Raw genomic sequence first — 26566 nt, 5'->3', positions numbered from 1 at the left:
GTTTTGAAGTAGGAATAAAGAACTTTCCTCCCAATAAAAATTGTCGAAGGGGCTCAGTTGACTTCAGGATTATGAATAACAAAGTTAATTACAAGCCAATGAATAAAAAAAATGTGCAGATTGGGTTCCGTTGCATATCAACTTTAATCTGGTAGAACAAGAAAATGTGCTTAAGGGACTGAAAGGACCATTGATGTCAATTATTATGGTGTTTTCAGGTCATTTATTTCCAGCTTTGTTTTAATTTCAGTGTTTTAGAAACAGTGAGTGGGATTACTACCAGGCATGGAATATCCACATGGGTTTAGGAATGTTGAGGAAAATTTCAGTTTTGGAAAAGTTTGTCAGAAATTGCTCTTGAGATTTGTTTTCATGTTACATTATCTTAAACTTCCATGTTCACAGTTTTAAACTTGATCTGAGCAACATAATTTATTAAATTCCAAACTAGATTTCAGAATTCATTCTTAACATTCTAACTGATCAAATTGTTATTCCAGGTGTATGTGAACAACAGTGGGAAGTACAGTGACCTGGGTCATCCTTTTGGTTACCTGAAAGCTAGTACAGCTTTGAACTGTGTTAATCTTTTTGTGATGCCTTACAACTATCCTGTACTGCTTCCACTTTTAGGTAAGTATATTGTTTTACAATCATTCTAAAGTAGGACCAAGTTTAAAAAGTCAACTGAAGTCCTTGGGTTATATTATTTCTTTTGCATTCTTGTTCATTTATGCTACTAATGGTTATTATCTATTTAATCTATGTCATAGGAGTCCACTTTGTGAGTAAATATCATTAGAAATACAATCCAATGACTGATGCTTGCACTGGCAATCACTTAATTTACTGATTGCATGTTAGAATCCTGCATAGAAAATCTGAATTGTCCCTTGAACTGTGAAAATGTCAGCACAGTATTCAATGTGATTTGAAATCTGACTGCATTGTAAGCTTTGAAAAAGTGACATTTATTGCACTGTTTGCTTCGATGACAGATTTTTACTGGGAAGAATATAGGTACAAACAGAATCATTGATTTGGAGTCATAAATGTGCATCTTTAAGCATCTTGAGGAGCACAATCCGGATTCCTCTATTTATTATACTTTGCATTTGGCTTGTAGAAGAATATTTAGGCATTTCATTTTTAATGCTTTTAAGTGTAAGGTTAGCAGCTCTCCAGTTCCACAGGTTTTTTAAAAAAAAAAACTAGTCTGCGCGATCTACTATTGCTTTGCACCACTTTAATCACTGGGTACTGATTTCGTATCCAGATAATTCTTGTAGGATTTGTTGCAGTGTATTGAAGTAAAACAAGTATAGATGTGTTTCTTATGAACTTAGCTTAGAGAGGAAATTTAATTTTCAAGGAAAATTCTTAAGATGTTAAACAGTCTGCAGGTGCTGTGATTGTAGTTTAAACAAAAAATGCTGGAGAAACTCAGACATGTTCTGTTCTTTAAGAAGATAGAACTAAAGATACAGAACTAATGGTTTGGGCATGAGCCCTTCAAGGTATGAGCAAAAAGCAGGTAGGTGTTGACTCCCCACCATCTGAGTCCCCAAATAATCCTTTCAAATGAAGCAACACTTGTGAATCTACAGGAGTCATCTACTCTTTGTGACCTTAACTACATCAAAGCAACTGGGTGCAGAGTGGGAGATCATTTCGTTGTCACCTTTGTCCTCTCCGCAGCAGTGGTGTGGATCTCCCAGCAGCCAGTCACTTCAATTCCACACCCTACTCCCACACCAACGTGTCCGTCCATTGCCTCATGCACTGGAAAACCAAGGCCACCCCCAAATTGGAAGCGTAACATCTAAAATTCCTTCTGAGCGCTGTTCAACTGAATGGCATTAATGTTGAATTATCTGGTTCCTGTTAGGCCACTCTCCTGTCTTTCTCTCTTTAGCTCTCTCACCACTTTCCCTCTCCATTCAGAGAGCTATCCCCCCCCTCTCCTATTTCTCAGCTTTTGATATTTCATGCCCTCCAACCCATTCCCACATGTACTCCTGCCTATAGACCTGCTCTCCTCCCCCTGCCCCTTCTGCCACCACTAAATTCAGGCCCTTGTCTACTCTTTGCTCATACCTTGATGAGGCTTAGGCTGGAAACATTGGTTATGTGTCTTTCTCTTTGCTACATAAACCTGCATGATTTGCCGAGTAATCTTCTAAGCAAGAGACTTGTGTTGATGACTTGGCTGTTATGGCAGTGCTGCTTCATTGCTCACTTTTAGCTGTAGAGTAATAGATCTCGCTGAGAGAAACCGTGGGTGGCACTGGCAGGACCCCATGTCGTTAAAGGTAAGCACAGAAGTTGGCTGGATTGTAGTTATTCTAATCAAATGAGATTGCCACCCACACCCATTTTGTTGGTCATTTGCGTGATTTTAAAATGAAAAATTCTATTTGTTTTGATTTCTGGAGAAAAATGCATTGAGGTATTTTGATGAACTACATTGTGTAGAAATTCTTTTTGGTTTTATGTGAAGAAAATCCATTGCTTCCGTGTTATTGTTAGTAGTAGTAAATCTAGCACAGAAATGGGCCCTTTCTGTCAAATTCAAAAATTATGCTTATCTACACTTAATCCATTTGCCTGCATTCGGCTTGTGTTCCTCTTTGCTCTTCCTAGCCAAGTACATCTTCAAATGCATTTTAAACATTGTAATTGGATATGGCTCCACCACCACCTCTGGCTCATTGTAGATGTTGAGTGGTAAAACTTATTCCTCAGATCTTTAAATTTCTCCTATCATCATAAAGCCCACTATTTCTGGGCTCCTAGAATCTAGAGGAAAAAGATACTGATAACATCCTCACTGTGCCCCTCGCAATTCTAGTCTTCCATGTTACCACGTATCCTATCTTGCCCTAACAGTCTTTTATTCAGGCAACAAACTGGTGAAATATTGAAGATGAAATGGAGATTATAGATGCATATAAATTGATTCTAATTAAATATTTTGTTCTTCTCAAAGTTCTATTGTGCAATAATTTTTAATGGAAGGTGATGGCCAGTTTCTATATGTGTAATAATTGGAATCTATCAATGGTTTCTTCATGTATGAACTCTGCATGTGTTTAACACAGACATTGGCAGAGTTGTTTATCACTGACCTTTGTAGAAAAGTCAGTGCTGTTTTGCCTAAATTCATATTTTTCAGTTGTCGAAAATCTGCTTTTGCATATCTACTTCTAGGCCTTGGTATTGCTATATGTTGCATTTATTTGCTGTTCATGAATCTAATGATGGTGTATGTGTGTGTGTCTTTACATGTCCAGAGAAATGCAATCAGCACGAACTGGGCCTGACCAATAAGCCTCTCTCTCGACTACCTCTGACAGTCAGAAAACATGGTTCATTGGTCGACACCAAGGCCCGCCATTGCTGTTGCATTGTTTCATGGGTAGGTAATTTTTGCTGAACTCTGGTATTACGTAACATTTCTCATGCAATTGCCTCCTTCCAGCTGATTTAGATTTCTTGAAATTGTGTTTTAGTTCGATATGATTTTTATACCGAGTCATTGTGAAAACTTGAATCAGAAACCACCTGTTGATTGCATATTCATCACTGGTTCTTGGGTTACATGCAGTATTCTCCACACCAGCAAATTGAATAATTGGAAGAGCAATGGTGACATTTTAAAAACTGTTTACAAAATGCACTGTACTTGTTATTTTGCTGGATTTTCCATTTAAATATTTTGGACATATTTTGAATTTAGTTTAGCTGGAATTATATGCGTTAAGGGTGGTTGTTACAGAAAATTGTGCTATGCAGCAGCTTTTGGAACAGGCAATTTTGGCTGTGATAACATCAGGTGCTATTTTAAAAATATTCTTTATTGTACTGTTTGGGATTCTTGGGGCTCCTGGTCACTGATATAAGAAACTGGAATGGACCTGCTGCATATATCAGGTGGCATATAAGAGTAAAATGTTTTCAAAAGGCATTTTTTACCCCCCCCCCCCCCAAGAAAATGCCTTCGTAAATCAGCCAACTTTACTGTGCATTCTCTTCGCTTGTGTGAACCTACTCAAATTTCAGAACCCCATCAAGCAGAACACAAGTCTGAGGATTGGCTTCAAACAGCCAAATTGGGAGATCTTTCCAACTCTACTCCTTTCTTCTCGTCTACCCTCTGATGAAGAGCAGAATTTAACAGGCAAATTGATGGATTAATGGAATTATTTTTTTACCAATATTGAAAGCTGGATCTTTGTCACTTTGCTTAAATCTGATATGTTGGTACCCTGCAGAGCATTAAAGTACTCTTGGTCCTTCAGCCCAAACACGGAGGCATATTCCACCGTACTTGGAAACACTATATTTGGGCAATATGTGGGTCTGTTCAGATGCTAATGCAAATCCCTGCCATCTACTGGCATACCTGTGCAATTAAATGCCCTCAGCTCTTTGGGTAGAGGCTGCTTTTGAGGGCTAGAGTTGGATGAGCCAAGGTGAGTGACAAGTTGAGGACTGTTGGAGAAGTTAAGGATCTATACTTCTTGGGTTGCCTGTCATAAGGTCATTGTATCCTATGTTCTACGGCCATTTGGGTAATGAAAATTGTGTCCTTGCATAATTAATCACTATCCAAACATCTGAGATTAAAAAAAAAATGCTGGAGAAACTCAGCTGGTCAAACAGTGTACTTTGTATTAGCAAAGATAAAGATACATGACCGACGTTTTGGGCCTGAGCCCTTCTCAAGGTATGACCAAAATGTCGGCAGGCACCCAAACCTTCAGTCATGGTGTCTGCAGACTTTTGTATTTTATTCTCATTTGAAGGAGAAAATTGAATTCACTCCCCTAGAATTTGTGTGCCTGGGGCAAGGCAGGAATGGGTGGTGAAATAAATAAATTTTTTTTCAACTCTCGTTTCTTGATGCACACAGAAAATCAAGATAATTTTCTAGGATAGTAATGCTTCCTTTCCCCGCCGCCACCCCCCCCCCTCAAAAAAAGGGGATTGCCTGTACAGTAGTTCAGTGAGCTTAATACCTGGAAATATTTTTAAAAAAATGAACAGTATCTTATGCTTGTTACTGGTCCCAAGGTCTGCCAGGTTGGAATAGCATTATCACAAAAGTTGTGCACTGCTTGAAGCAAACAAAGTAACCACTTTTTAAGCCAACCCAACTGAGGAATGTCATGGCAGGTTACTCTATTCAATTTAGTCTATAGCTCAGAACCATTGTGCATTATAAATATGAATGGTGCATCTAATATTATTTGACTGATTCCTAATCATTCAAAATTCTAGAATCTTGGAACTTCATCTAAGTGTTGTTACTTCATTGTTATTTTAATAGCCTTCAAGTGCAGATTACCTCTGGAAAATTTGTGCTGTAAACCTTGATTTTAATAGAACCATGTGATGTGAACACTTATTCACCAGTTGTCAAAAAGGTAGTAAGCTCCATTGTTACTGCTTCTAAAAATGTTTTACGTTAAAATTGGGAATTGATTTTGTTAAATTGGTCCAGGCAAAATCATTTAATTTTAATATTTCAGAGACAATGCATTAAAATTTACTAAAAATATACGAATTGTCCATGGAGCAGTATAACACGAATCCTTTGAGCACTTAAGGCTCTCCCACATTAGTGCTAGTGTACCCAAGTACAGAATAGATTTTCTGCTGCTCTGGCATTATAAAATGGCCTCATTAACTTTCAGAACCGTGACCATAGTTTGGTACAAGTCATCCCCTTTGAAGCCAGTTCTATTCTCAAGCTTGGTTAGGTTTACTTGAAGGAGGCAAAAGTCTGCTGTGAGGGTGAGGAAAAACTAGATGTTGCACTATATTTAATGGAGCATAAGCAATCAGGGCAGGTTGCCAGGAATCTGAGATTGGAGGCAAATCATACATGAATTGAATAAAATGTAATTTTGACCTAAATGCAGCAGGAACGAGATAGATTCTACCCAGACATGATTGCTAACCAACGCTTTGGAGACAAATAAATGATTCAACATCAATTCTGCTTCATTTCGGAACCTGGTCTTAAGGGGATGTTAGTTTTTAGTCTCCAAACATGATATTTTTAATTGGAATGTGGATTTGTGGTGCATGCATTGAAAGTTCCATTGAATTCAAGCCTGTATTGGATAGCTTGAAGCAGATATCATTTTATTTCCTCTCCTAATCCACCTCTAGCATTAAGGTTTTGAACCAGGCCACCTTCTTTACGGCAAAGGGCACATGATCCTTTTGGTGCATTTGAAATAAAGACCTGGGGAGAAGCTCTGATTTCATCTCCTGTATCAGAGAATAACCCTTGAAGAACTTTTAAAATTTAAAATACAGGTCAACTGGTGTACAAAAGGGAATTATGCACTTAAATAGGAATGAATTTTTTTTTGTTTTGCAGATGATTTGTTTAAAGTGCATAAGTTGAAGCCAGTTATGAAATGGCGACAGGCATTTGAAAATTACTTGAAGACTATGCCTCCCTATTATATTGGGGTATGTTAAATTTTATATTTTGCTTTATTTGTAAATCAAAATTATAATTATGTTTCTTCATTGTGGATGAGATTTTAACAAATTGACAGTTGAGGTACTCTTGAAAATGAAGGCAGAGTATATATTAATTAAAATTAAATTTCTTAATATTTGTGGAGAGGAAAGGGAGAGGTTGTGGTTTAGCAAAGTGATCGAGTCAATGAATGTTGATGCAGAATTATAGACTGAATCTTGTATGATTTTTATTGTAACTCCATCCTGCAGTTGTTGCCATGTGAATATGTAGCAAATGAAACCGATTAAAAGTTTGGTTGAGTTCTCAGAATATGAAAACTGGAAGTAGAGCCACATCATCAATTTATTTAACCCATTTCTAGTGTGTAACATAATATTATGTGATATTTTTGAATGATTTGTGCAAGCACGCTTCTGCTAGTTCAAGTTTATTGTCACTCATACCAAGGTGAAGAGATAAAGTTTGTTTTGTGACCAGTTCAGCTGGACAAAAAATTGGAAAGAGGCTGAAGAGCAGGACCTCCAAGAAGGTAATCTCTGGATTATTCCCAGTGCCACTAGCTAGGGAAGGTCAGAACTGGAAGATCATGCAGACAAATGTGTTGCTATGGGGATGGTGCTGGAGGCAGGATTTCAAATTCAAGGGGTGAGCTGTACAAGTGGAACGGGTGGCACCTGAACTGCAGGAGGACCAATATCCTGGCAAGAATACTACTGCTTGGAAAACAGGCCATTTGGCCCATCTAGTCTGTGTCTAAACATTCTTTTAGTCCCACTGACATGCACCTATTCCATAACCCTCCAGACCTCTCCCATCCATATATCTGTCCAATTTATTCTCAAAACTTGAGTGAGCCCACATTTACCACATCAGATGGCAGCTCATTCTACACTCCCACCACTCTGATTGAAGAAGTTCCCCTTAATGTTCCCCCCTTAACCTTTCTTCTTTCATCTTAAAGCCATGTCTTCTCATATTTATCTCTCCTAATCTAAATGGAAAGAGCCTACTCACATTTACTCTCTTTTCCTCTAATAATGTGTCAACCTCTATCAAATCTCTGTCATTCTTTTACGCTCCAAGGAATAAAGTCTTAACCTGTTTAATCTTTTCCAGTCACTCAACTCCTGAAGACATAGTAAATCTTCTCTACCCTCTTTCAATCATACCAATATCCTTCCTGTAGTTTGGCGACCAGAATTGCACACAATACTCCAAATTTGGCAATCTCACCGTAACATCTTAACTCCTGTACTCAGTACTTTGATTTATGAAGGCCAAGATGCCAAAAGGTTTCTTCATAAACCTGTCTATCTGTGACACCACTTTCAGGGAATTATGAATTCCTAGATCTCTTTGTTTCTCTGCACTCCTCAGTGATGTACCACTTACTGTGTATGTCCTACCTTGGTTTGTCCTTCCAAAACTCAACACCTCACACTTTTCTGCATTAATTTCCATCTGTCCCTTTCTGGCCTATTTTTCCAGTTGGTTCAGATCCCTCTGCAAGCTTTGGAAGCCTTCCTTGGTGTCAGAGATTGTGGAGGCATTGGTAATGATCTTTCAGGAATAGGTAGTTTTTGGCATGGTCCCGGAGGGCTGGAAATTTGCAGATGTCGCCTCTTATTCAAGAAAGGAGGGAGGCAACAAAAAGGAAATTGTAGGCCAGTTAGTGATTGGGAAGATGCTGGAGTCGAGTGTCAAGTATGAAGTTACAGAGTACTTGGAGGCACATGTCAAGATGGGCTAAAACCAGCATGGTTTCTTTAAGGGAAATTCCTGCTCGACAAACCTATTGAAATTCTTTGAAGATGTCACAAGCAGGCTGGAGTAAGGGCAATGTAGTGAATGTTGTGCATTTGGATTTTCAGAAGGTGTTTGACAGGGTGTTAGGCTACATAACAAGAGTCCATGGTATTACAGGAAATATTCTAGCATAGGTAGATAGAGCATTGGCTGATTGCCAGGAAGTGGAGAGTTGGAATACAAGGTTCATATTCTGGTTGTCTGCCAGTTGTAGTGGTGTTTCACAGGAGTTAGTATTGGGGCCACTGCTTTTAATGATGTATGTGAATTATTTGGATGTGAATGGCTTTGTGGCCAAGTTTGCAGATGATGTGAAGGTAGGTGGAGGAGCAGGTAATGTAGAGGAAACACGCAAGCTGCAGAAGGACTTAGATGGGAAGAATGGGCAGCGAAGTGGCAAATTAAATGCACTGTTGAAAATTATAGTCGTGTACTTTTTAAATAAACCAGCAGACTTTTTTTAAATGGGAAGAAAATTGAAAACACCCAGATGCAAAAGGTCCTGAGGATGGCCTGTTGAGATGTAGGTTAAGAAGGCAAATACAATGCTGACATTCATTTCAAAAGTAATAGAATATAAAAGCAGGAATGTGATGTTGGTGCTTTATAAGGCACTGGTGAAACCTCACGGAGTAATGTGAGGAGTTTTGAGCTCCTCGTTGTGTTGATATTGGAAAGGGTTCAAAGGAGGTTCACTAGGATGATTCTGAGAATTAAATGGTTATATGAGGAGCATTTGACAGTTCTTGGCCTGTATTCATTGGAATTTAGGAGAATGAGGTGGGATCTCATTGAAATGTTTCAGATGTTGAAAGTCATGAACAGAGTAGATGTAGAAAGGTTGTTTCCCATGCTGGGAGAGTCAAGGACAAAAGGGCACAAATTCAGGATTGAAGGGTGTCTGCTTAGAACAGTAATGCATAGGAAATTCTTCAGCCAGATGGTGATAAATCTGTGGAATTTGTTGCCACAGATACTTGTGGGGGCTCGGTCGTTGGGTGTATTTAAAACCGATCGATAGGTTCTTGATTAGCTAGGGTATCAAATGTTATGGGGAGAAGGCTGGGCAGAGTGGGGAAAATGGATTAGTTTATGATTGGCAAAAGGCAAACTCAATGGGCTGAATATTCTACTTCTGCTCCTTTGTCTTATGGTCAAGTACAGCAAGTAATAGTGGGATCAGTTGGTAAAGAGCAAGAGCAACGTGACTTTACAATTGAGGTTCATTCAGGCCTCTCGTAATGGCAAGGTGATGCTGGGATGGGATGAGTGTTTTCATAGGAGTAGGACACAAGTCTACAGAGAATTGTGATTGAAGTAAAAACAATGCTGGAGAAATTCAGCAGGTCAAACAGTGTACTTTTTGTAGAGCAGATAAAGAAACATAAGCAACATTTTGGGCTTGCACCCTTCAACAAGGTATGAGCAAAATGTCAACAGGAAAACAGTGTGAAGTCTTTTCATTCTTCGTATCCTATTCCTATACACATTACCGTACATTGTAGTGTTCACAATTAGTTACACTACAGAACTTGATTACCATCAGTTACTTGAGAGATTACCCTTCCAGTCTCATCCTCTCAATGTCTGCTGGCAGAAGGACCCTAGACAATGATCCTTCCCCACGAAGCTATTGCATTGGCCACACCAAGTTTCAGTGCATCCCTTAGCTGTAGCCTGCAATGCATCGATCAGAAGCATTCCCTCATTGACATTGGGTTTGGGAAAACTAACAAGTTTTAGGCAGACAGACAAAAGAACATTTTTCATCAAGCTGGTGATTTTCCATCAGCACTCGTGTCTGTCTCTGTATGTGTCCTATATTATGCTGCTGTGGATAAACCATGCGTCCTTCTCCACACACATTTCGTGGATTGCAGTCTGCTCGGAGATGTTTGTTGTCTTTGATATGTATTGCTAGCACCAGACACAATTTCAATAAATTTCCTTGGGCTTGCGTTGCTTTCCGCTGGTATTGGAGTTTGTGAAGCTGTCCTTCTCCTCTCCCCTAACTGTATATTATTTCACCATTATTATCATATCAGATTCCATTACTGGGAGCCTTTGTTTCTACTTTTATGCTCCAGTCTTGCCCTGTATGAGACATTACCAACCTTTTTTTCCCCCACTGCCCTTCTTTCTTTTGTATGGCATTTGTGAATCTACTGCCTCTGACTTCAAACTCCACTCCTCACACTTCCCATCAGCACATCATCCTTCACCCTCCCCTGGTTCAGCTACCCCCCCCCAGCCCCCACCTCGCACTCTGTCCTGGAACAGAACTAGAAATTGAAATTTGTATGGCAAGTTTGTCGCGACCAAAAGATTCCTGGAAGCACAGAGGGTCCAGAAACCTCTGTGGAGACCAAGAGATGGACAGTAACCATATCTTTGCTTCCACACATGCTACCTGACTTCCGAGTTTTTGCAGTAATTAATCTTTACTCCATATTCCAGCATCAAGATTGTCTTAATTTCAGTGTCCTTCCAAGTATGGTTCTCGAACCTGAAGAACTGAACTTTGCTTGGGTGTTCTACAATGTTAATGCAGTGTGAAATTTCACTGGATCTTTTCATTTTGATGATTTATTGACCATTAATGGCATTTGTTGCAGTAACTATTTGTTGAATTTCACTAGCCATTGAAAAAAGCATTGAGGATGATGGGAGCTCCCAACTTGATTGCAGAAGGAGTGGATTATGGTCTTAGCTACAGTGTCATTTCTTACCTCAAAAAACTTAGTCAACAGGTAAGGTTGTTTTTCAGTTTAGTGGCCACTTCTTTCCAGCAACTTTCCCACACTGTAGTTACTGGAGCATCACTTAATCGACAAGGAGATGATTTTAAAAAGACCAATTTTCTATCCAGTTTTGTTGCTAAGTTGATCAAAGATGACAGTTACTTGTGAATTTTGTTTTGTGAGAAAGTACCAATGCTTAATCATTTCAGTCCCATCCTTTCCTAAACATAGGATTTGTTTGATTCCATTATAGATTTAGACAATGAAGTCTTTAATAGAAACATGGAAATGCTTTAAAAATTGCTTTATTTTGCTTGGTACTGATAATTATTCTAGCGCAGGATGAGTTGAGGCCCAGGATCATATTAAATGTTTGGACATGCTTGAGGTCCTAGTTGGTATGTTTGTATGAATTTTTTTTACATTGGTTTTGTTTTGTATCTTTCAGCCTACTTTACCTGAAGTTATGTAGATTGTCTGCTCTCTTCTCTTGATCTACATTTCTGACCAAGTTACAGAAATTACCTATTAGCATTTTGAGTTGCTTTACTGATCAAGATGAAGTACTGTTACTGACTGTTCATAGATATCACCTAATGCATTAAATTTTGTTTAAAATCTAGCAGCAAGAGACTTGTATATGTAGAAGTAATTTTCTGTGTCAAAGCTATTACACCTGCTGTATGTGCAACAAAATCAATTTTTAAGGGGCGAGTGGCTCAACTTCCAGCCTTGTTAACAGTGCAGAGTTCTTCTTGGGCAGCCCCTCAGAATCAAAGATGATTTTCTTCCAGTCCATGTCATGGGCTCTGAGGTGGTTCAAGAGGCCAAGGTGGGAACTGCAGACTTCTTTACAGGGCAGGTGGGTAGTTTGTGTGGTGGTGTACATCTTCTGCCTTTTCCACAGGGATTCTATGCATTTCCAGTGCATGTATGAGGTTGTATTGAGCCTGGTATTTCCCATTTAAGCACATGCTGGAGTGTTTTCCTTTTCTGGTGGTAATATTTTTCTGTGAATTAGATGTAGTTACATTAGAATAGATGGGTTCAGTATTGTCAGATGCAAAAGTATGGCCTGGTCAAAGAAACTGACTCAATTTTAGCAGGGCCTAGGTACAAGTGATGTTGGCATGGGAGATGATATTGACATTGGTTTGCTTATCCTTCCAGTTAATTTGGATGAATTTGCAGAGACGCTATTAATCCCATCAATTGTCAGTGCCTTGATGCTTTCTGTAGGAACCTCACATCATACAAACATTTAAGGTTCTCTTCTGCCTTGTAGACATGGCCTTGTAGATATGAGTGGTGCGCCAGGTTTGAGAACTTTGTTGAGAAATGCCTCGGAATAAATTTGGTGCAATGAAGGTGATATTTTTCCTAATCGATGTTTGCTTTAATTAAGAGATTTCCCCCTGAGATACGAGGTCTGTTTTCCAGGGTCCTGCAATGGACCATTTATTGTTTGAGACCAGTCTGCAGTGAAGACTGGGTGCTGAGTGCAAGGCTTTTGTCCACTTGAATTAATAATTTACATTGACTTGGTGCTCAATTTCTGAACGTATGCAGACATGATTTATGTACTGCATCTTGACTAGAATATGTTAGTGTGGTCAGAGTAATATAGCACTGTAACAGGCCCTTTGATCCACCAAACCTCCTTTGCACACATACAATAATCAAACTCCACAAAATGAGCCCAGATCACTGGAGCGGCCAAACTCATTGGCTGTACCGTTGTGCTGAAACATTTCCCACAGGTTGTGAAGGTTGTTGTAGGTGAGGCGCAATATTGTAGCGAGAACATTTGGAAAGAGTGGAGGCAATAATACAGCCCTGTAGACACGATCTTCACTGAGATGGGCTTTGTTATTGACTTAGTGGTTTGATTCCTGGTGTGTCTGCCATCATACAACAAATGTAAAATGGAGCCAAATTTGTGCGGGCAGCTGAACTTGAAATGAGTGTGCCACAAGTTTCTCCTGGTTAAAGGTTTCATTGAAATCAGAAAAGGCCACGTCTAATGGCTGTTTCTGCTCCCTACATTTCCCTTGTAGTTGTGCATTATTGCTTGCTTACAATATGGAAATAACTGCAATAATCAAGCATTTAATACATGCTTTGGGAAGGTAGTTGTGAAAGTGTAATAAAAATTCAGATTTTTAAGGAAACTGCCTTTGGAAGGAATCACTTTGGTCTTTGAGTCAATATTTATTCACCTTTGATAGATAATTTCCCGTTGGTTATTGATTCACACTTTGTCTTTAATATTAATTTAAAGTTTCTTTATTAAGGAAATTAAAAAGTATTTTTTGAACTGTATTCTGACTTTATCTTGAATTTTAAACAATTTCTTCAGTAAAACATCCTTCTTTCAATTCTCAGGCTAAACTAGAATCTGACCGAATTATAAGTTCAGTGGGTAAGAAGCCACTTCAAGAGTCTGGCATTAAAGTAAGAAACAAGAGCAATGCCCTCTCACTAACACAACGCAAAGACTTGAGGCAAATCCTGATGGGAATCACAGGGGATCCTCCATACAGGCTTATGGATTTAAATATGAAGGAGTTTGCTGGATTTCAAATTGGGATTCTCAACAAGGTGAGTCACCTTTCAGGTATTTCTAATTTGAAATGCAGATTCAAGGATTGTTTTTCTGTGAAATTGTGAATTATTATTTCACTCTGAATCTTGGATGTTATAATGTTTTGAGTTAACCTTATGGTGCTGTTAAGCAGTTATGAAAAAGAAAAATGCCTTTTTTTATATTACTTGAATATCTTTGCACTGTATTTTAGTAGTTAACAGTTATGGATGCTCTCTTTCTCAAAAAAAGCCTATTTTCTATTCGTGTGCTAAAATTAACCATCTTTCCAAATTAAACCTTCCAAATAAAGAAATTGCCAAGAAGTTTGACCATAATACAAAACCTTTTCAGTTTTTCCTGGTCCAAGATCATCACAGCATCTCCAAGTAGAAACAATTCTTTTCAAGGACATGTTTGCATGGACCCAAGTTGACTCCATACCATATCAGTACAATTGTAACTAAAATCACCCTTCTATAGGGCTTGATTGTTTGAGGTCATCTTTGGTGAAGAATGTAGAATGGCACTTTGTTACTTCAATTTATTTCCTTTCAAAATTACTTTTAAGGATTTGAAACCTCAGAGTTACAAGAATGCCTATGATATACCAAGACGGAATCTTCTGGATCAGCTTACACGCATGAGGTTAAACTTATTGAAAATCACACATGGTCCATTAAAAGGTCAAGATGAAGGTAAAAAATAATAATGTAACAGTTAAAAAATCCAGACTTTGTGTATTTTGTTTAGGTGGATTCCATGATGATAAGTGCCATTTGAGTATTTGGGCACCATTTTTAATATTAAGAAGGTCTATCACTGAGATTTTAAAAAAAAAAGATTGCTGAAATGAATCTGGAGTACAGTATTCTATGCCTGTACCAAAGTAGTCCAACAATCAGTGCTACCCTTCTTTGTGTTGAGCAATTTTAATTGCAGCTGACCTGGTAATGTTGTTGTCTGCAGGGTCCAAACTGCTAGACTAGAATATTTGGTACAAAATATCCAGTAGCTGTTTTGGTTTGTGCTTTTCCTTCTGAGATTCATTTTGTTTGAATTTAACGTTGGAAAGTTTAAAACTTGATGAAGCTCTTTTCAAAGGCTCTATGCTTTTATAACATTGCTACCTGGGCAAGTCCAGGGGACTTTGCCTCCAGTGCAAAATACTGCTTTATTCATAAAGTCAAGTTAGACAGCATCATTTGCATCAATCCTACACCTATAATCTTGGGGGAATAAAAACAGGACCACCACCTAATGAAATAAAAATTGAGACTGAGCCTAAAATAATGGTGCAAAACTTAAGAATTTTCAAGAACATTGAAAGAGAAGGGGTAATTTTGAGGGGAGTTGAGAGACAGAATTGGAGAAATTACCTTGAGGCTCTGAAGTGAATGGGGAATGACAAGTCCATGAATAGATTTGAATTGCTAATAATCAAGCTTTTACCAGTGTGCTTGGCCCTATATAGACCTTGAACTTGACCAATAGATGGCCTCTGTGCATTTATTGTATTAAGGCTCAAAATAACAAAATTACTTTTCCTTACTTAAATTTATTAAAATGAAAAAGCTTTCACACTCTAGAACTGCTATGGTTGAGGTGAAAAGTAATTTTTATCATTGTATTTTTTTGTTGGGTATTTTAATCTTATAAACTTTTGTACTATATTTTTGTTGATAAGCTGCTCTATTTGGACATCAGTTTTTATATGCCATATGTAAAGATCTTTTTTAATACTTAAAAATTTCATATTATATATGATGCACCATTTCAGCTTTGATTTTTGCCTTTAACAATAGGGGCTAATGAAATACTGAAAGTTAATGGGTATAGTTATGCTGTCAAATATTGAGGTTGCATTTCAGTTTATTCTTGAATATTACAACTCAGATTTTCCATGAAAGTGAAAATAGTGAACTATCTTTGATTTTTATTCCCCTTCAGATCAGAGGCACAGTGTCCCAATAGCACAGATGGGAAATTACCAGGAGTTTCTGAAACATGTGCCTTCTCCACTACGTGAACTTGACCCTGATCAGCCCAGGCGATTGCATACATTTGGAAATCCTTTTAAATTGGACAAGAAGGTATGTACCAATGTATCTAAATGTGGGCTGTAACGTGTGAGTGTTCCTTGACATTTTGCAGAAGAGGTTGTATATTTCTATACCTATCCAAGGTGTTAAAACAATTACTTACAGCTGTACTATGCCTTTAGTCCCTTGTTAGTTGTTTTTCCTTTGTCTTTGATGCTATTATTAGCAGGGTTTGGGGCTGCAGAGCCAAAAGTAGCATAACTCATTTGGCAGAGGTTTTAATAGGCCTCTTGAGACTCTTGGGTGTTCTTACTCCAGTCCTCTTACATAGAACATGTGGTCTATCTAATTTAAATCAGCGCAATTGCCTTGTGTGCATTCTCTATTCAGGGAGAAAATAAGTTTTTTTTTCTTAATTATAAACTTAAGTTCTAATGCTGATTGGATTTAGAATAGTAATCTGTTGCTGTACAATGTTCCAAATGGCTACCAAGCTAAACTATATTGGATCAAAGCTGAGATAAAAATGCAGCTAATTGATATGGACCAATTCAGTTTTTCTCCTTTTAATGTGGTATGGTAATGATGCCTCAAGAGCTTTGCACATTATTTTTAAACTAGCATCCATTCAACACATACAAGTTAAAATGACTATGTACTTTAGAATGACTATGGAATTTATTTCTAAGTGCTTTTTGCGTGTTCTGATTAATCGATTAACGAGATAGCATCAACTGCATTTGTCATCTAAATAACTTTGATCTCCACTGTAGCACTTTTGCTCCCATCACATTCTCTATATATTGAAATATGTGTTGAAACATATACAGTGTTTCTTTTCTCCTATGCTAGCTGACCTGAATATTTCCAAAATGTTCTGTTTTTGTCTGGACCAAACTGGCTGAGTACTGAAAATCTGTATTGACCAACTGGCCAATATTTTCATGGATATCTTCAACATCTTACTCTGGCAAGGTGTAGTCCCCACCTGTTTCATATAGGCCTCACTCGTACAGGAAGAGTGTGTTAACTACCTAAATGAGATTCAACCAGTGGCACACACATCCACAGTGATGAAGTGCTTGAGAGGCTAGTGTTGAAGCACATGCGGCGACACGGATCCATTCCAATTTGCCTAATGCAGCAGCCGGTCTATGGCAGATGCCATCTCACTGGTTCTGCACAAAACCCTGCAACACCTGGACAGTAAAGATGCATGGATCATGATGTACTTTGTTGACTACGGTTTGCTGTTCAATACCATCCCTGCAAAACTAATCAGCAAAATCCAAGTCTTGGACCTGTGCAACTGGATCCTGGATTTCCTCACCTCCATACCACATTGATATTAATCAGTTCTTTTGAACAAGCTATCTAATTATTCGTAAGTTCTTTGTTGTAGCTCAACGTTTACTTCCTCTTCATTTGATGTAGTGAAATAGTTCACATTGGCTTTTCTTTACAGCTCCTTTAACCTATGCATTTGTGAGATACACAGTAATTTTTAAAGAATTGGCAATAGATGAAAGGTGGGCCTTGATGCACCATGTCTGAGTGTTTGAAAGTTTGACTTTGCAGATGTTTTAAAGTTCGTGAGAGCAGTGTGTGAAATGTTTGTGGTAACATGTATTTAAGGCAATTTTGGTATCTGGTGATGGGTTATTACTAGGCAAGCGAATAAAATGTAACTGCACACCTTTTGTGGGCATGAGAATTACAGGTATTTGTGTTGCAGGGAATGATGATTGATGAAGCTGATGAATTCGTGTCTGGACCTCAAAACAGAAGCAAACGACCAGTGGAGCTGAATGTGGCAGGAATCCCAAAAAGGCGTCGTTGTATGTCACCTTTATTAAAAGGACGTCCTGCGACACCGACAACAATGGCTAATCACAGCGGTGGCAAGGGCCCTCCCCTTGTACCAGTTGTACAGCCACAGGCAGATCTTGTAAAGCCAATATCAGCTATTCAAGGTAAGGGGGATATGTAATGTATACTGCAGACATGGATTTATAATGAATGGCTTAAAAAGATCTTTTGAAAGTTCATAAGATGGCCTATACAAACTAATGAGAAACCTACTGATGGTAAAACTAATGAAAGCATACCAACCACTTGTGTTGAATGCCAAATACATGAACACAGCCACACAGAAGTGACTTTTTCTATATTAGAATGAATTTTCTTCTTGCCAATTTTATTCATTTTTAATATCATGCTGAAGGAATTGTTTTGTTGTCATTTATGTTTGCCCAATGCCTCTTCTCGTGGTTTCAATCCTGGATGACTTCTTCCCTCTGGAATTTGCACACTGTACAGATAACTTTTTATAGCACTTTCAACCCATTCTGCTCCTTTCCCTTGATTTATCATTTTATTTTGTAGGTGCTTTGTTCCAGCAAATTTATTTTCAGCCTCAGTGTGAATAATTTGTTATCCTGGGATCCCATGGATTAATATCAATTTTAAATTCATTGTCAAAGATTGTTGATTAGCAATCACTGATTGCTTCTGTAATGCTGTGAAATTAATTTTTTTAACAATGACAAGATTATATAATGTCCTAAAACTATTTTGTATTCATAGTTAAACAAAACATGACTTCAATTCCCCTATTGTTGACTTTTCAGCACTTTGACCTTGACTGTTTGCTGTTATCAATTGTAATTTTTTCCTTTATTGTTCAATACATGTGATGCCACTGACAGTGTTTGATCCTCTTGTCTTCAGAATAGAATTTTTATTTTGCAGCCATGTGATTTGTGCCATAAACTGAGCAATGATAAACATGTTGGCCTGTTTGTGGAGGGCAGTATCCTACTGAGGTGGATGAAGTGTGTTAAGGAAGGCCATTGGTGTGGACACTTTTCAGCTTTGAGATTGTGTCTGTCTCTGAAGAGACAGGTGCATTCTTTTCTGCATTGACCAACAGGGATAAAGATGGTTAATCCCCACAGCAATCAGCCTCTTGAGTGAACCCCATAACCGTGGTATCATACTGCCTTTGCAATCCTGCACTCCATAATTATGCTCCTTACACGGCTGTATGAATGATCGAGTTAACCTCGTCTGCTCACAGGAGAACTATTCTCACTGTGCTCTGTATTTTGTGACAAATAAATTGGCTACCACCCTAGAGCTATAGTGCAGTGTCAACGTCACCTGAGTCTAAAATGAGATTATCAGATGATAAAGAAAATGGACAGAATACTTTGTTTAAAAAGTTTATTATATAGACAGAATTTTAAACCACTGCAGTAACATACCTCTATTATGTATTTCTTTTCCTAGAGGCTGAAGAAAACCAGACTATGTGTGAGGATTATGTTGAAAACAATATTGTAGATCCACTTCCAGTTGAAATTCCACCCCAAAGACTTGAATCTGAGTCACCTCTGATCCATTCAACATCTGACTCTGTGGAGTTTGGAGAAGAATTTGCAAATCATGAGATGGACAGTGGTCTTTTGGTAGTCGATAATAATTCTGTTGGTAGTGTTGACCTTAACCATGAGGAATCTAAGGACAGTGAAGTATGTCAGGATGGACTTTTGAACAGATCTTCACCAAATGCCATTAAAACACTTGTGAAGTCAAAACAGCAAGAGACTAATATAGAGCTAAGGGCACAAATTTTTAAAGAAATTCGTAAACCAGGCAGGCGTAAGTATGGTTAAAAGAATCAAATGTAATTTCTTTGCTCTACTGAAATAATAGACTTCAGTAATGCTTCTGTTACACATATTCAGAATGTTTGAGTGAACCTATTGGTTTCAATAGTAATATTTTATTTGCTCCAGAGGAACCAAGTTGGATATTTGATGCTAAACTATTGTTACTCCATGTCTGTGCTCCTGTATGGTTAGAAAAGCAATCTCATTTAACTTGCTCACATGTTTCTTATGACTTTTTTCCCTGCTCCCTTCCCTTTACCCATTTAGTTACCCATCACATGATCAAGCCTTTTTCTTAGCAAAATTAGAAAAACATTCAACAGAAGTGTGTGTTGGATTGCACGAACATTGGTCTGTGGGTCAGATATCTACATTTACAGTTCTAAAGTTGGAAGAATGTCAGAGACATCCAGTGGTCATAATCACATTTCACTTGTTATGCCACGCCCAGATTTCACATCTGCTTGTTGCTGTTCACAGCTTTCCTGAATCCTCACCACAACCATAATATCACTGGGCTGTTGATTAGTTCAAGAGTTAAATTCCAAACCAGTTATTTTCTGGTTATAATTAGCACTTTTTTTGTTTTTGGTATGATCAACAACTAGAACTGATAACTAATGTTAGGAGTTTTGCCCTGTGCTTTTTCACTTTTTTGAAAGTCTGGTCCAGCTGTTTCAGTCCTTCTGGAATTTGATCTCTTGAGTTTGCTTTGACTTTTCATAGGTTATTTAACAGTGGAAATCACACAAGTCTGAAGTAACACAGTGGCTGTTAAAACACATTTTATATTTGCAGTTAGAGAACATCAGGAATGAATGATTTTGTCACCTTAAACCATTGCAGCAGATCTCTGCTCCCATAGTTAATTCACTATGGGTGGGTAAACAAAACCTGATAAATTTAATATCAAGCATTCCATTAGCGTCAGGGCCATAAACAAGTGCAATATTCTGTTCTGCTTTTTTTTATTTTTGTAAGGCAGAAAGTTGTAGGTCTTGGCTAGATTGTAGAAAGAGGTAGCAATTTTGGAATTGGGTTCTTTTAAATGCATCATAAATTAAAAGAATACCTCTGATGCAAGTTAACCTGAAATGTGGTGTGGTGTCAGTTATTTAGAACTGTGAAAGACCATATGCATGTTGATGATCAGGTGTGTACTGAGAGAAGGGAGCTTTCCTAATGCTAGCACAATTTTATTGAGGGAATAAATCCAAATATTATTCATTATGAAGAGTGCCTGTGGAGACAGCATCAACAAGTCAGTAAATTGAAGGTGGATTAGATGTGTAGAGATCAGGCCACCATCAAGGGTAATGGTATGCCTTCAATAAAGTTGACCTTTTGTTGTGGAGCCATCTGACACCCTATTGGTTGTGAAGTTGGACAGATAAATCCTGAGCAAGAAGAATTACAAAAAAGACCATTTCAATGTTTTAACAAGAAAAGAATTGATCTAACCTCTGGTAAGGGATATTGCTGAGAAATGTAGTGGGATTTCAGTTTCATGCCTTGACTCTTCAACCATATCTGCTTAAAATTGAGTAGTTGTTTTCTTAAGGAAATTGTGTACCTAATAATCAACCAAAATCACAGTGATTTGCGACTGGTCTGGTAAAAGTAAGTCCTTGCTCAGAACCATGTGAAATGTTTCCTTTTTGGTTGCAGAACCTTAAGCTGTTAAGGATTTTTTTTTCAAATGGATGATTTACACAATGAAAGACCTGACCAGAGGTGCAATGCATAAGTGATCACTGGCAAAACAGACATCGGAATAATTATTGAAGACTAGCATACTCCTAACTATTCACAGACAAACTCTGACGTGACTGTGGTGCAGTAACTGATCTCTTTTGTTATATTTGCAGTATATGCCCGTTTTTAATGTTGTTAGCATTTTACAATAAATTTCTTTATAATTCAATACTCCCTAGTTGCTGGACTGACACGTTTTCCAAATGATTAGTTATTACTCCTATTAATACACTACATGTTTGTATCATCATTTTTTAGATGTTACACATAGTTTAATTTTACATTGTGATGGGAGAGTTTGAGTCATGTGGGAAACCAGACCCTGCTATGTTTGATGAGAACATGGGAAGTGTCTCCAGTGAACCAGATGTTGAACCATTGGGATTATAGATTATAGTATGTTGATGATGAGTTTATTGTTGAACACATTTTGTACAGATGAACAGGTACTTGGTAAGAAAAAGCTAACAGTAAACTGAATTAAATGAAGAGATATCAGATGCTTAAGATGGATAATATTCACCGTAATCAATAATCCTAGTGCAATTCAATATGATGGTGGTTCATCTTCGAGATGGATGGGTCTTGGTAAACAATGGACCAGGATTTGCACTGGTGGCACCCATTTTCACTTTACTTCATCAGGCCCAACACTATCGACTCACTAGAATTATTTTTACATGGACTAAGATGATAGTGGGGAAATCCTGCTATTACTTGAAAGATTCTTGAGCATTAATTGGGCATTAATTTCCCACAATTACTGACTATAGTTAATTTAACATTTTCTTTCAGATTATGAAAATATCTTCTATTTATTGAAACTAGTACAAGGCAGTCTGGAAACGCGGATGGTATTTGTACAAAATGTCATTAAAGAGGCAGCAAGGTAATTTATTTTCTTTGGAATCTTGGTCATTCATTTCAGGATTATCTGATGTATTATGTTGATGTATCAAAAAAAATTTTTAAGTTGTTTTGCCTTGATTACAATTTAACTTGATTTATTGCTGTGTTTTTGAAAAGGACACTTTTCCACACCCTTGATCAGTCATTTTGGTGGCTAACTAGTATGAAAGTTTTAAGTGACACAGAAGTTATTTGGAGAGTTGATAGATTTTTAGGTGCGAAAGTAACTATACACAGCAATTGGACTCTTTATATTTAAAAAAAAATCATACATAATTTGTTTGTCTGTTTACTGTGGCTTTTAATCCAAGTTTAAGAATATTTATACACCCTCATCTGACTTCAGCTATATCAATTTTCCTTGCACCAGTTAAAATCTAACATTTTGGGTTCCTTGGAAACATACCTTTGACTACTTTTTAATCTTCTGTTCTAGATTTCTCTTTTAATCTTTTCCATAATTTGAATTGTCAAAATTATTTGGAAAATGTTAGCTAACTTTTAGCCACCTCAGATGACAAATTTCTGGTTTTTAAAAAAAAAAATCTATTTATTTTAGTGTAAATGAATGCTTATTTCGGGGTAAGTGATTCAGTTGTACATTCTGCAGAATAACAAAATCTGGTTTACAATTCATGTCCTTGTGGTTTGAACCGACCCTGTACCAGCCCTGATTCAAGGTATCAACTTGAAATATCAAACATTCCTTTTCCTCCACAAATGCTGCCTGACAGCTCACTTTTTGTTCCAGATTACAACCCTTGTGATGGCACAGGCCACAATTCATGACCATGAAAAATAGCATTAGCTGAGAAATATTTTTATTTCACCTTGAAATGTTTTAAATAGCTTTTCATATACTTCAGGCAACATTTTTAGTAAAATATTTTTCTAAATTAAAATAAGCAAAAATATTTTCAATCAACTGACCAGCGATTTAGAGTCTGCTTCTCAAAGGAGCTCAGGATAAATTGCCTGTGTATATTCCTTATTCTTTTCAGTTTCTCAAAAACTAATGTGATGTTTCTGGATTTCTCCTAATGGTGTCCAGATGTGAAATAATTTTTGATCTTTTTTTTGCTCTGAATGCTCACCAAGGCAGTTTATCATCATGTGAAGAGTTCTTAAATAAAAAGTATTGTGATAGTTATGAACAGCTTTATTCTAATATACAAATAATTTTGCAGTTGTCCATTTTATAAGATGTTGTATGAATTCCTGTCCATCAGAAATAACCTTTTCATTGCAAATATTTTAAATTCAATGTAAATTGCTTCCCTGTCGTTGAGCTTAATAAAGGAGAAGGCATTCACCAAACAAGGAATGCAAGAGCAACCCAGATTGGCTGTAATTGCCACTGCCAAGTCAGTTTACAGGATCACAAATTAGCTGCCAGTGTTAGAATCAAACCTCTTTTTCCAAATCATCCTTCCAGCCAGCTATTTCTGAACAGTTGTCAGATGACACAGATTGCTAACATCCTCTCTTGCCTCTCCCAGGCAGCATGATCACTTGGCTTCTCAAAGCCTCCCACACAAGATATCTGTGATACAAGCACATTTGTGGCGCACTCGGACAACTAAGTTTTTCACTGATGGTTTCATTCACTTTTCTGCTGAACAGTTGTACAATCTAACTGGCCAAGTAGCATTGCAAAGATCCTCATGTAATGGAGCAAAGCAATGTGTTATCATCTGGGCACCCAGAATTGAGTCCAATATACAGAACATAATGTTATTAATCAGATGCACTGAATGATATGGGTCAGTTTCTGCTTTCCAAGTACGGTGGCCTCATTGGAAGGTATTCTTTTAATGTGCAGATAAACTGCAAGGAAAAACAAGTTAGCCACAGCTAATAGTTCCTTGTCTATTATCTGACAGTGCACAATGATAAACCTTGGCAGCTGCAGGTATTTTTCTTGAGTGTGCAACACCGTGTTGAGATTTTAAAGCAACTTTTCATTGGGTGGAAAGGTGCTTTGCAATAAAGTATTGTCAGAATTTTCACAATTGTCACATGCAGAACTTTGCAATTTAAAGTGCCCTGCTCATAGGAAAGAAATGTTATCCATTGTGAAGGCCAGTGTGAAGAGAAAGGAGATGCAACTACCTTGGAAAAGATCCACATACAAGAAATTGAGCAGGTTTTAGCCACACTTTAATTTAGGTTATAGATGCTAGGGTAAATCAAAGTAAGAATCTTTGGCACTGCCCCACTTGCCCTTTCATTGTTGCCTTACTCTGAAGATGCTGTGGGGGGAAAAATAAACTTGTGCATTTTATGCTTTTATTGCAAAAATTTGCATTTTACATCAGGCTTTTAAAATGAGTTGTATGGAACACTAAAAGGCAAAAATGCTTAGAATGAGAATCTCACAAGTAGTAAGAAGCTGAGAGGCCATGAAGTGCTGTTATTGGATTGAGCAAATATCAGTCTCAGATGAAGGTTGAACTTTTAAAATTTGGAGATGGGCAAACAGTGTTTGAGCAAATGCATGGTGAGTGGAATAAGAGGATGTGAAGCAAAACATTAGTGAGCTCTGACTAGATAAATGCCAGCATCGTTGAAGGATTCAACAGCCACTAAACTGTCCAGCATTGAGTTTGGATATGCCACTGAAACAAACAGGGAACCATACAATTGTGCTGAAAGAAATGAGGGCCAAACTCATGACTGCAGTAACTTTTCCACTTGGGGAGGGGGAGGGGGGCGATGTGTGAAAGAATACTGCCTTGAGAGTAAGGGAAACTCTGAACATTTTGGATTTTAAATATTTGCCACCATCACCCCCCAGGCAGGGTACAAAAAAGCTTTGTCTTTTCTATTGAAGCATGATCTTTTTTTAAAAAAAAACCAAGTACCAGTAAAATGAAAGCTAATTCAAGCTGATATCCTGAAATTGTTTTTCTCAAGAATTGGTAGATTCCTCATATTGTGCTCAAGTGACCTTCAATTGCTTTTAACTGTGAGCAGGAAGGAAGAAGTAATGTCAACTTTTGAAAGAAAGCCATGAAGGCTGTCGATGTGACTAAAGGCATGGAGAAGTTTAAAAATTAGATAGTTTAATGAGGTGACCTGTTCAAGTGAGAAAGTGGCACATCTTTTATTTGGAATTAAAGTAATCTGAGTGATTCCGTGAGTCTGATTAGACCTATTCTGGATGTTACCTTGACTGAAGTAAACCAGTTAATTGAATTGGATCAAGTTATGTCTTTATCAGTTTTGAAATTGCATTAGTAAATATCATTCATGGTCTAAAGGTCTCCACCATTCTAATTGACTTAGTGATGAAAGACTGTTAGTGGATTCTTGCTACAAAACATTAATGCTATTAATTTTTTAAAAATAGATTTAAAAAGCGAGTACTGATCGAAGAGCTTGAAGGGATTTTGGAAGAGATACAAAGTAAATCCACTCGGGTAAATTATATCAACAACCGATAATGAATCCAGAGATGCGTGAGACTGGACTGTTTTTGGTATTCTCTTAAAGCCTTTGAGGAAGCCACGTTGGACCACACAAGCTTACTTTACTGTACTTTCACTTGCTCTGTGGTTAAATTCGCCTTTTCTTTGCACAGTTGGACTATCTGGACCTTGGCAAAAGTAGAATTAGAAGCGACATGGTGATAAAGATGATGTATTCAGGACATTGGGCATGAAGCACGTCACTTTGAGCAGATGACATATGAACTTCAGAAAGACGCCACTTTGTAACAAACATTTACTTTCTGTGATTAACCATTGTTTTTGTGTTGAAGCAGCTTGCCTCAAATGGGATAAATCATTTGGCAAAAATGAACCCAATTTAATTTTCATGTTGCATGGAATTGAAGGAGGAAAGTCCTGTGTCCAATGAATTCCAAGATGTGATTTTTGTCGTCTACATTTTGTTGCAGTTTCCTTGTGACCTAACCTGAATTCTCCAGGTCATTCCTCCTGATAATTCATTGGGAACTGGCCGTTATCAAGAAAACTGTAAAACAATAAGGACATTTGTCTTTTTTAAACAAAAACTGATTTGCCTAAGACAAATTATTTTTGAATGGAACATTCTGTCATAAAAGGCCATATTTTGAAGATTATTTAAAATGCCTTTGTTACTATTTCCTGCATTAAAAAAATATCTATTTTATATTGGATTGTTTTCCAGTGCATGTGTAACCATCTTGTGTAGTTCTGTTTTCTCCCTTGACCATTGAAATTAATGAATTGCCTACCTCCTTTAGTAGATGCAGTCTTTACAGGTGTTAACCATGTATGCTGGTGTATAATGAAGCATTGGTAGTGCCCTTAAACCGGTTAATACAACATGGGATGATTCCCCCCCCCACCCCCCTTTAAAACATATCAAGTCTGAATGGTTAAAGTGGACAAAGTCAAAGGAAGTAGCACGTGCTTAAGTGTAACTTTTTGGTTAAATCTCATTTGCAGTGTCACTCCTGTGTGTGAATACTGCTGTGGCTGACAACCTTTAATTTAGCAAAAATATTAAATGTTGAGACACAGATGAGTTAGCTGTTTGTTTTAGCATTCAAACTTGCAAGC

The 26566-nt window shown here is 37.6% G+C and overlaps 1 protein-coding gene across 4 annotated transcripts in view; it reads left to right on the top strand.

The window, feature by feature from the left end:
* Positions 1-26153, top strand: part of LOC138738799 (integrator complex subunit 6-like) — a 73169-nt gene extending 47016 nt beyond the window's left edge. For 3 of the 4 annotated variants that reach the window (XM_069889733.1, XM_069889732.1, XM_069889734.1), the window contains 10 exons: positions 501-633; positions 6395-6489; positions 10951-11061; positions 13438-13653; positions 14208-14334; positions 15587-15729; positions 17414-17651; positions 18970-19341; positions 21903-21996; positions 25369-26153. In XM_069889733.1, the coding sequence (XP_069745834.1) occupies positions 501-633; positions 6395-6489; positions 10951-11061; positions 13438-13653; positions 14208-14334; positions 15587-15729; positions 17414-17651; positions 18970-19341; positions 21903-21996; positions 25369-25462 (1623 nt within the window). In that variant the 3' untranslated portion in view covers positions 25463-26153. Of the gene's footprint in view, positions 1-500; positions 634-3293; positions 3419-6394; positions 6490-10950; positions 11062-13437; positions 13654-14207; positions 14335-15586; positions 15730-17413; positions 17652-18969; positions 19342-21902; positions 21997-25368 lie in introns of those variants that run through there. The other variant, XR_011341771.1, reaches the window with a different exon arrangement.
* The last annotated feature ends 413 nt before the right edge of the window (positions 26154-26566 follow it).

Source organism: Narcine bancroftii, chromosome 7, assembly GCF_036971445.1.
Source record: "Narcine bancroftii isolate sNarBan1 chromosome 7, sNarBan1.hap1, whole genome shotgun sequence".
NCBI lineage: Eukaryota > Metazoa > Chordata > Chondrichthyes > Torpediniformes > Narcinidae > Narcine > Narcine bancroftii.
This window is presented reverse-complemented; position numbering and strand designations above follow the sequence as displayed.